Here is a 12,136-nt window from a genome sequence, read left to right as displayed (position 1 = left end):
GATAACCTGCCAGAGGTGGGAGGGGTGTACTGAAGGAACTAACAACTGGCAGAATGGGCGATAAAAAATAATGCTCTTAGAGCATCAGTGTCAAATCCACACAGTACTTATTGGTAAGTGGAGATCAGAACTGAAGTCACTGACTCTCTGAGTTGAAGGAGAATCTGAAGTTCTTTTAATCCAGCCCTATCCAATAAATGTTTCTCTCACTGCAACACCACCAATAAAAAGTGGCCATCCAATTTATGTTTGAACACTCACTACTTCCTGAGGCAGCCCATTCCTCATTCCTTTCGTCAGACAGTACTAAGTGACAAGTTTTTCCTAAAATTAAGGCAAAAATCTGTGTTTGAACACTCACTACTTCCTGAGGCAGCCCATTCCTCATTCCTTTCGTCAGACAGTACTGACAAGTTTTTCCTAAAATTAAGGCAAAAATCTATCTTTAGGCAATTTTTATCCATAGACTCTAGTTCTGATAATCAGAGTCACCAAAAATAAGTCTCCTATCTAGTAGCAGCCTTGCAAATATCTATGTTTTCCATGTCCACCTCCTCACCTCTTCCCTCCCATCCCTTTACTTTTCTCCAAGCTAAACATCTGTAGTTCCTCGAACATTCTTCCTAAGATACCATTTCAAATTCTCTCAACACCTCAGTTGCTCTCTTTTTGATCTACATCAAATTTTCAATGTTCCCTTTACAGTGTGGTGCCTAAAACTGCATACAATTTCCCTATATATGCTTTGAATAATGAAAGCAGGTCTCTACCATCTTGTTTTTTGTGGATATTACATGATGCCTAATAACTTGCCCTACTGAAGAAATGGCAAATATCTCCAATAATCATGATAACAAATGGACAGTTCAGATTTTTAGATTTAACTTTTGATCTCATCAATTCCAGAGAACAAACACAGAAACTGTTCAATGTCTGGTATTTTTCCTTACTCTTACATTAACAATAATAGCTACAGGACTTACTTTGTGTCAGGTACATACTTTATACATGTTTTCTCATTTGATTCTAATAATAATCCAACAAAATAGGTCTCTTTATATTCATTTACAGACAGAAGTGAGACACAGATCAAATCATTTAATGTGGATGTGTATAACGTATCTGCCAAAATTGGGGTATAAAGAGTAAAGTTACATTTGATTCACTGATGAACAGTTATTCATGACATAGACAAAAGGGCATAGACTTTGGAATTATAAACCTGTGTGAATCCCAATGCTCTCATTAACTATTTGGCCTTGGACAATTTCCTTAAATTTTCTGGTTCTCAGGAGATCTAATGTATAGCATGGTGACTACAGGCAACGGTACTGTATTGCATACTTGAAATTTGTTAAGAGGGTAGCAAATCATCAAGTTGTACACTTTAAATATGTACAATTTTTAAAATTGGGTTTCTTCATAAAAAAATTCTGTGGGTCTCGATCTTCTCATCATAAAATGGGATATGCCCCTTACGAAGATTAAATGACATAACACAAATAAAGCACGTGACACTGTGGCTGACAAAGAAGGCAATCAACAAATGCAATTTAAAATTCTTTTTCCCCATAGAAACTGAGTTTTTATCCGTGGATTGGGTTTTAATAATCTATATGTTAAATGGGTTAAGAATATTATACAAATGAACATAAAAGATAGAAATAGCAAAAGTTAAGGCCTGAAATTGCCAAGACCATCTAAGACAGATCACTGATTATCTGAGAGGATATCAGGGGCAAACCAGGCAAACCAGAACAATGTACTGTACATGTCTCCTTGCTACGGTAAATGGCTTTCTGGTTGCCTAACTAATAGCAGACCATCTGGAGGTGGATAATTTGTTTCTCCAAGTGCCAAACTAAGCTAGAGGTTCTTTAGATTGGGTACAGTATTCACTCCTCTCCTACAATTCCATTTTTTCATTATTAAAAAATATTTTAGGGAAAAAGGTCTTAACTCACTGATTTATATTCATTCTTTCATTTTCTCTCCCCTCCTTCTCCCTCCCAGTCCTTCTCCCCAGCCCTCTAAATCCTCCCCCATCTCCCAGAAATAGCCCTAAATCTCCTCTTTTACCTCTCCTCAGCTAGGTCAAACTTCATTCATGTTATATTCCTAAACTAGAGGAATACCTCCATTGTTAGCACCCCTCATTAAATTTTTAAAGAACAAACATCTTAAATTTTCTATTTTTCTCACTGAAAAATTCCTGATTATTAAACACTTAAAATTTCTCCTTAAGACTTACACTTGAACGCTAATAGGGTTTATATTTGAGTGGTGGGATTTGGAATAATTATCACACTTTTTTCCTGAATATACATTACTTTGCAATCAGAAAAAAAAATCTTAAATTCTTAAGCTTATAAATATTCAAGTAAGCCTAGATATCTCAAATTTCTAAATTTCTATGGAATAAGTCCAGCTATTATAAAATGAATTAGATATGCTACTGAATTAACTGTACTGTTAGGCCTTAAGCCTATTGCAAGTCTTTAAGAAATTCAAAATTGTATTACTGTTGAGATTTGAAGCTACTGTTTGTTGTATCACAAATGGATAACCCCCACCCCACAGAAGATGCTTCTCTCAAAACTGCCAGGGAAAAGCTGAACACTTTCCAAATTCTTTATTATCTTATTATTTTAGGGGTACAAATTCTCATTATCTTATGAGTACAATTAATCACGCTATTGGTCATTTCACTCTTTGGTTTGGTTGTTAGGAAGAAGAGTGATCTACCTTTGCAATTACACAAGACTTGCTGGTGTACATTTGTCTGTATCAATTTTACCTCTAGCTTTACATTGCGATTCTACCTTATTTTTCAGGTATTCTGATTTTTTTATCTTAAGAAGTCTTATTTTATTGTACATATTTTTGTAAGTCATTGTGGGTACTTCTTGGAATGTTGCAGGGAAGAAATAATAGAATTCACATCATATATTCAATGAAATTCAATCTGTTTCGATCCAACATGGTGAAAACCATAGGACTAATTAAAAAACTAACCAGCAGCGACCAGTTGCCAACATTTTTCTTTCTGGGAAAAAACCACCCACTTTATTTACTCAGTCAAAATTACCAAATGACAGAGATCACTCAGTCTTGTGTAATATAAGCAACATTCCTTAAATCTTAATCTACCCCCCGAATTCCTTTTTCATTGCAACCTCATCCCTCTATTTCTTTTCCTTCACACTTTATGATGCAAAATTGAAAGGTGTATCCATTGCATTTACTGAAGAAAACACTTTTTAAAAATGCTCTCTCTGTACTTAAAATAAGAAAGTTTTAAATGTTCTTCATTAAAGAATAAATCATACACTTTTGGTCTTTCTCCTATGATTTTTCTCATGTAGTACAAAAACAAAAAATAATTCACATCAGAGAAAGATACAATTCATGATAAACCCAAATTGCAAATACTTCATATTAATATGTTTTTATTAAATAAAGAAATATCTGATACTCACTATTTACAGAATCTTCCAATTTCTTTGACGATGAATGTCCTGAAAAGGGAACAGCACTGTTTTATTAAGTATTGTCTTGGGATGGTGCAACAGTTGTAGCTGTAACCAAAATTTTTCCCAATAGTCTAGTTTGCTATCATCTTACAGATAAGCACTACTATTTTCTAATCCTTCATGTTCCTTAGTCTTATCTCCCAATTAAAATGTTTGGCTCTTTTAGGCAGGAATTATATCTTGTGCTCTCATATGGCCTGGAATAGCTAACACAAAACTTAAAAAATGATAAGTATATGTTAAAAAAAAAAATCTCATATTGCTAAAAAAACAAACAAACAAACAAAAAAAACCTCATAGATTGGCTGCCATATAAGCAATAACTTCTTTTATCTATGGAGATGTTCAACATCTGAAAGCAATTTACAAATAAACACTCATTTTTCATAATATTTTTTCCAAAGTCATACACAGGTGAGAATTAGTTCTCAGAAACTGATAACACATAGGATTATGTTATAAAACAAAAACCCTCAGCTTCACAATAGTTATCCAATAAAGGAAACAGAAAGGAAAAAGCATCGATGATCCATTAGCATAATTTTTTAAAAAACCACCACTATGCAGAGCCTCTTGAAATAAAACCTTACGGGAAATATTTCTGAAAACTGATAAAGTAAAAAGGACAGATTGACAGTGACAATTCCCACAACATCCCTGGACAGGAGGTCTCATAAGCCACAGCTTACGGACCCTGTAAGGCCAAAGAGGGTGCAAGAACTACAGGGAAAGGATACAAGAGATATATTCCTCCATGTCATCCTCTGATATGAGGAACATGGTATCTGCTTCCAAATATCCAAAGGTCTATAGGTAAAAAAGATGTTAGGCTTACTCTGAGGACTAAGGATCTAATCAGAACCAAAGAGAGGAAGTTGTAGGATTGGGCTAAATATTAAGAGAGACCCGACAGCAATCGTAACTACCTGAAAATGTAAAGGATTATTTTGCGTGGTAGTAGGTTCCTTTTCCCTGGAGGGAAAAGATGTCAAAGCAAAAGCAGAACAACCACGTGACAGACAGCAGTGCTTCTCTCAAACTTTACTGTATATATGAATCATCCTAAGAACTTGTTAGTAGATCTGTAGGGGTCTGAGATTGTACATTACTAAAAAGTTCCCAAGCGATGACAATACTGCTGTCCTGAGGACCATTCTTGAAAAGCAAAACTACAGAATATCCTTTCAATAATGATTCCAGGACTGATTTCTCACATTCCTTTTAACTCTGAGAAACTATGGTTGAATTCACCAATTCACGCAGTCACCTAACATTTATTAAATGCCTACTATGTGGAGAACGCACTGTGTCAGGAATTGGATAATGAATTAAACCAGTCACACAGTTCCTTCCCTCACAGAAAATAAACAAATTATTCCAAGGGTACTATGTATTTCTAAAGGAGAAGTGCAGAGCACTACCGGAATGTGTAACAGGAACCTACTCTTATTTGGAGACACAGGGAGAAGGATGTCAGGAAGGGCCTTCCCAAGGAACTGAGCTAAGCCGAAACCTGAAGGATGAGGTGGCCTTTGTGAAAAAAGTGATGGTGACAAGTAAGATCTTGAACTTTCTGCCAAGACAGTCTACCTAAGCCTCTTGTTCTGCCTATACCTGCCAAAGCAGATCAGTTCTCAAAGACAAGCTATTAATCTGTCTTTCTTACTTTTTCTACCCATTCATTCAGCCATCAAAGCCATCCAGTTGTTTATCCATCCATTCACTTATTTAACATTTTCTATGATGGTAACCCGAAGCTATGGGAGTAGATGGGATCACACAGAGAGAACAGAGAGAAAGAAGAGACATCTAGGTACTCCTAAGTCTAAGAATGAGTAGGAACTGCAGTCAAAAGAAGCGGTGGAGAGGCCAGAAGATAGGAAAAAAATCAACAAAGTAAGCTGTTTTGAGGAGTGTCAACAGTCCAAATGCAGCTGAGATATTAACCATTTATTAATTATTATTCAATTTAGGCCAAATTAAGGTGATGTGGCAAGAAAGAATCACATTAAGTTCAAGCTAGTTCCAGATGATCCCAGATAAGAAGATATTATAAGATACCACATGGTTTTCCTAAAAGTTTGCTAAAATTTTGTTTTTCTGTTTTATATCATAGAAGTTAGGGGGAAAAAAAAGTTATATTCTAGAGACCCTGTTCTCAAAGACACTCTGAATAGAGAATAAAGAAACAGATGTCTTATTCCTTGAACTTGTTAAGACAACTGAACAGATATGATGTTGATGGGGGGAGGAGGGAGGGGAGTAGGGAGGAATTGGTAAAGAGACATGAAAATCAACTACATTGAAAGATGAGTTAGGATGAGACTGGGGTTTTAGGAAGACAGAAAGTAGCATCCATGTAACCCCTAGAATGGAAAGAAACTTGGCATCTTCTGGAAACTGAAAGGCTATGTGGCAGAGAGGGAAAGTGAGGCAGAGAGTGGTGAAAAGTAAGCCTTGTATAGTGTACAGGGGTCAGATCATATATAGCCTTTTGGCTGTGTCCAGGATTTAGGTTATCATCCTAAGAATAATGGGAAACCATTGGTCTACGGACAATGGATTGAAGGAGGGGAGGGAGATGGCAAGACAGTGGGGGAACCAGTAAGAAAATATAACAGCAGCCTAAATGCGAAAATATGATGGTCTGTGGTAGACTGAAGAGAATTTGAGAAATATATACTCTGGGGGTAAAACTGGTAGGACTTGGTAACAATAAACAGAAATAATGAAGAAAAAGAAGATAGTAAGGATAATTCCTGAATTTCTGACGTTAACTTTTAAGTCAACGAAGGTCATCTACTAAAATATGTAACACTACAGGAAAGACATCTGTAAGGAAGATCACATGCATATGTATGTAGAATCTGAAGTGTCCAACCCCATCCCTGATCCTGAGTATCCAGTTACCTAATCCTGTTTTGAAGGTACTGAGTAACCTTTCGCAAAGTAAAGATCAGTTCTTTAATATGAAAAATGTAATAATTAATATGGTATCACAGTTATGACCTGAATGCAACAATATTATATAATATGGTAATGAATGCAACGCAAATTTCAAATGGTACATTAAACATTTTACCAGCACAGAAGAATACATAAAATTTTAAAAAGTCAAATTAGATTTTTAGGCTTATTAGTTAAAATTTACTTTAAATTTTGGAATTGAGAAATGATTAAGATAGAGACAAGAAGGCATTCTGCTTCAAATGTCACCTTTGAATCTTCCTCTCACCATCTATCAATTTTACCAAGTCTACAACTTGGTCATTATTATATATTTGAATATTTTAACTCTACATACATAATTAATATATCATGATATGTAAAAATTTTTTTTAAATGCATGAAAAAGTACAATATAGCTAACGATCTTCATACCTGGAGCAAGGGAGCCCTCTTCTGTCCAAGTATTACATTAACAATGGCTTGAATCTAATTTAATCTAGCATTACCTACCTAGTTTAAAACTGACTCACCATAAGTTACAGCCAATTTGACTTTATTATGGGCTGAAAAAGCAACTAGAAGTAACCTTCATAATAGCTAATTATGTGCCAGGTACTATGCAAATTCCTTAATGAATTATCTCATTCTAAACAATCCTATAAGGTAGGAACTGTTATCATGACCATTTTAAATATGAAGAAATTGAGGCTTAAAGAGCTTAAGGGCTCCTGAGGAAAAAGTAAGCAGGTAACTGATGGACTGAATTTAACATTTATTTATTAAGTATATGTGCACAGCACGATGCTAGGTTCTGAGGATACAGATATAGTCAATCTCGTCATTTCAAGAAGCTCATAAACTAGTGAAAAAAACCACACAGATTATAACCAAAATCATAGTGTTATAATTTTATACTGACTTATAGATTATGAGCTGTTTTACAGTGTTCAAAGTACCTTTACATTCTTATTTGATTCTCCACAATAAGCTTGACTAGTATGGAGACCAGCTATTCACATCATCCTACATACATGAGAAAAGTAAAACTCAAGAAGTTCAGTGACTTGTCCAAGGTAACAAGCCTATAGGTGACAAAGCCAGGAATTAGAACACTATTCACAATATTATACTATCTGGCAAAAAATAAATCAAAAACAACTCTGTTCTTAAAACTCCTGTAAGTCACTGTATATTCATATCTAAATTCTTAATCAATTTCAACTATTATAAAATGAAATTCTAAATTCATTCACCAATTAAATACTACATTTGAGATATGGCAGATTATACTTCATGTTCATAAATGTGAGTAGATACTATATCTTAATTTCCTTTACCTTTATCCTTTTTCTTGGAGTCTTCTGCAGAAAATAATCTGGATTTTTTATGTGATGACTCTTCACAATCTTTTTTGGGTTTATCCTTTCTTTTTTTTGTCTTGATTTCTTTTCTCCTTTATGTTAAGCAAGATAAAATTAATGTTAAGTTTTTCAACTGAACTTCACAAAAAATAAAAAACAATTAACAAGAAAATCAGTTAAAGAACTTATTTTTAAAATGTAATTTACATAATAAGGAACTATAAATGGGTTTTTAAGTATTTTAGGTTAGTACATTAATTAAGATAATTCTGTAAGATTATGAAGCCTAAGCATTGAGACAAAGAATTATTTTTTTTAAAGTTCTGTACACAGTCTTAGTAAATGTAAATCATAGTTTTACTCATTTCCTCACTTAGCAATTTAAAAGAAAATTACAAAAACAAATCTAATTTCCCTCCACATAATTCATATCCACCTACACACTGAAAAAATACAAACAAGAAAGAACTGCTGTAATAGCTATAAACCACCAGTAAATAGAAAATTCTTTTCTTAATAAAAGAATACAATAAAAGTATAATGGAATAAAGATAGAAGGGGCTTACTGTTAACTCATATGTCAACTTTAGACTATTTATAATTTACACTCTTACTGCTATAGTTTTATCTCTTCTAGGCCAGGTTTACAAGGTTGTCAGTACCAGGGTTGGCAAACAATTAATTTTAATTGCTTAAGGAAAGAAATACTAAATAGGAAAAGGTGATAATGCTGAAATTGGGACTGGCAAGGAGGACAGAGAGACAATGTAGAGGATTACTTTTTAAAAGCTTGTTAACAGACCTTGAAAATTAAGGTGTACATACCAAATGCTATAATTCTATATTTAAGGCAATAATCATCCTTGTCTATTTCACAAGAATCATTTCAATTTTGAAGTTGAGCTCAAAAGTCAAGGTCAAAAACATCTCTGGTTTCTTTCAGTGTCATTGATGGAAAGGGGAAATAAAGATTTATTAGGCTATTCAAGTAATCCAAAAAATCCTGCTAATTTTAAGAATCAAAAAATTATTGTTTAATATTAATTTTTAATAGCTAAAATACTAATATGCATATTTATAATAAAGCTATTTTAAAATTAATATGCTTATGTATACATTTTATAAAGTCTTGAAATCTCACTGTTAGACTTTCAACTGTTGTTCAGGACAAGAAACTTGACCACCACAACAATGGCAAGTCACACAGTTCTGTTGGAACATCTTCAATGCCAGGGACTAAGCTTGACTTACCATATGCCAGGCACCGTGGCAAGCATTTTATGTGCACTTTCATTTACTCTCCACAATAACCTAAGTACCCTTATTTTTACAGATTATAATACTGAATCTTAAGAGGTTAAGTAGCTTGCCCAAGAAGCCAAGTAAGTGGAGTAGCTGAGAGGAATACCCGGGTCTGATTTCAAAGCCCACAATCTTATATATACTGCACAGTGCAGGCAGGACACTGGTACTCTCACACACTCAATATGGCAGATGCGAGTACACTGAAACTCTTTCAAAAAGAGCCTGATTTTAACATTTGAAATGAATATAGAGGTGTATAATCCTTTGTGAGAATGACAAACTCCAGTTAAAACACTGTCTAAATGAGACACAAGAACCACTTAATGAAGTCTGCTTTACAACACAGTTTCTAAGAATAATACCATGTCTGAACATTGACTCCAAACTGTTAATTCTAACATCCATCTACCACTCAGCCTAGGCCTTCCCATCTAAAACTGCTTGGCTAGAACAGGGCATGTAAATTTCCACTTCTCTGGTTTATGTGGCATACAGTAATGCCTGATTTTCTACACAATGAACCATCTAACACCCAAGTCTAATTTAAACACTTAGTGCAGGCAAGTGACTATCTCCAACATTACTAAACATTAAGAACAGTATTTTAGAAGACAGTATTACCTGTGATGAAAATTTAATTTAAAGGAACATTCTTGGCATAACCCTAAAAAAAAAAAAAAAAAAAAGACACCACTGAACTGCTGACAGAATTTGATTAACTGTACTGTTAATATCATAAATGCTCATTTTCTTTACATTCCTCTACTGTAAGAGGGGAAACAAATAACCTGAAGAAAATAATCTGACCCTCCCCACTTCAAAAAATGCACATACATACAGACATGCACCGCATAATGGCATTTTGCTCAATGATGAACCGCATATATGATGGTGTCCCATAAGATTATAATAGAGCAGAAAAATTCCTAATGCCTAGTGACATCCTCACAACAACATAGCACAGCGCATTACTCACATAGGATCAATAGGCTATGTGATATAGCCTAGGTGTGGAGTAGGTAATACCGTTTAGGTTTGTGTAAGTACACTCTATGAGGTTTACATAATGATGAAATGGCCTAACAATGCATTTCTCAAAACATATCTCTGTTAAGCGACACATGACTGTATGTATGTATGTATATACACACACACACACACACATACTTAAAATGATGTTAGAATGCTTAAGAAATTTAAAATATTCTAACATTACTTTAGAAAAATGTGTTGTCAATTTATTCTAAAAATAAATTGTGTTCCATAGATAGGCAGCATTAACTGTGTCTCACATCAAAGATATCTAAAAATAACAATGTGGGTGTAGTCATTTCCTCTAAAGTGCTCTAAGAACTGTCAAGTGGAAAAAAGCTTTTCAAATAGTTCCATAATTGTGGGTTCTTCTTAATCTCAGTCCACACTGGCTGACTTTTCCTCACGAGCACTTCCAGGAGGAACTCAGAAACCAGTCTGTATTGATATGCATAAGTGGCATGTGGGGAAATCCTTGTCTTCTATCAGGAGTGGGCAGAAAACTCTGAAGGTCCATTTACTTAGAACCCAGAGAAGGCTGACAGCCATTACCTGATGAGGGAGAGGAGCAGCTGACACATGAAGACTAGCTTAAAAAAAAAATAAAAGAACGACAGATTCTAAAACATGCATATTAAGGTAAACTGCTGTATTCTGAAGTACATCCCTAAGCTTTTAAGATTGATAATCAAGAACAATTATTATCCATACCATAACAATATAGCTAAATAATCAGCTAATGTGAGATTTTACACTGCCTTTTCTGAAACTTTGCCGTTTAGCCATGTAACTTGGTAACATTCTCAAGTCAATGAGAAGGAATCTTCACTCAACAAATCACCAGTTTACATTTGACATTAGAACTGTTTTATCAAAATGTCACTGTAATGCTAAGAATATAAAAATTTTAGGCTCAAAAATTCTTTGAGACCTTGGGAAACTGATAAAAGAGTACTTCCAGGAAGGTATGCTAAAATTTTTAATTGAATTTTAAATAGTCCATGTATTTTTAATTCTAAATTAAAGATAAACTTGGAAGAAATCAATCACTCCCCTGCTAAAGTCAACTTACTTAATTTAACAAGGGCATTTCTCTTTTCACCATGCTCAATATAACCAAAATTAACTTCCCAACTCTTTAAGCCTTCTTTTTCATCACAACACTTATTTCCACAGAAAAATTGACCTGTGAAAAGGAAAGAAATATTAGCCATGGTGGCTGGTGACAATATTTAACTACATGATCTAATAGTATTTCTAAAATATACTTTTAAAATATGTGAATTCTTAGGTATAAAAAGTTAGCATTAAAAAATAACTGACAACAGTAATTAGAGTATGCTCATGAAACATGTACACAAGATCTTAAATCATAGAGCTGAACTGTTACCAAAAAAATCAGTCACAGAATTCTTACTTGATAGATTGACTGTTTATATTTAGATACAGAGTTTTAGTGACTCCCTATTAGGGAATCTTCCACTTGGGAAAGTGAGAGTTTTAAAGAGTGTGCTCACTAATACCCCAAAAGAATAAAAGCATTTTCCAAAGTATACACACTTACACCTGGTGAATCCTTTCAATATTTAATAGTAATATTAAAATTAATATTATTGAGTATGAACATAATGGCATTTATTTTTAGTACCAGCACAAATGGACATTGAAAACAAACTTTAAAATTCTAGCATTTTGAGATGAAGTGCATTTTGTTTTTAGAGTAAATTGACAACATATTTTTCTAAAGTAATGTTAGAATATTTTAATTACTCAAACCTGATACTCTAAATTTTAGAATCACTTGACACTGATATTAATACCACATTACCACGTCCACTATATATTAAAACCTCCCCCCCAAAAATATTAACACTACTCCTGATGACCCAAGAGAAAAAAAAAAAGTAGAAACTACTCAACAATTATTTACCTTAGCAGGAAAAGACAAGATCACAC

The 12,136-nt window shown here is 33.9% G+C and overlaps 1 protein-coding gene across 1 annotated transcript in view; it reads right to left on the bottom strand.

The window, feature by feature from the left end:
- FRA10AC1 (fragile site, folic acid type, rare, fra(10)(q23.3) or fra(10)(q24.2) candidate 1) overlaps nucleotides 1-12,136 on the bottom strand; it is a 36,490-nt gene that overhangs the window by 7,313 nt on the left and 17,041 nt on the right. Inside the window, exons 10-12 of the mRNA XM_008588832.1 lie at nucleotides 9,770-9,812; nucleotides 7,820-7,935; nucleotides 3,480-3,518 (exon numbers count right to left, since the gene is read on the bottom strand). Coding sequence (XP_008587054.1) covers nucleotides 3,480-3,518; nucleotides 7,820-7,935; nucleotides 9,770-9,812 — 198 coding nt within the window. The remainder of the gene's footprint in view (nucleotides 1-3,479; nucleotides 3,519-7,819; nucleotides 7,936-9,769; nucleotides 9,813-12,136) is intronic.

The sequence above is a fragment of the Galeopterus variegatus genome, unplaced genomic scaffold (assembly GCF_000696425.1).
Source record: "Galeopterus variegatus unplaced genomic scaffold, G_variegatus-3.0.2 Scaffold5056, whole genome shotgun sequence".
In the NCBI taxonomy this organism is placed as follows: Eukaryota; Metazoa; Chordata; class Mammalia; order Dermoptera; family Cynocephalidae; genus Galeopterus; species Galeopterus variegatus.
The sequence above is the reverse complement of the archived record's forward strand: the minus strand, read 5'-3'. Positions and strand labels throughout refer to the sequence as shown.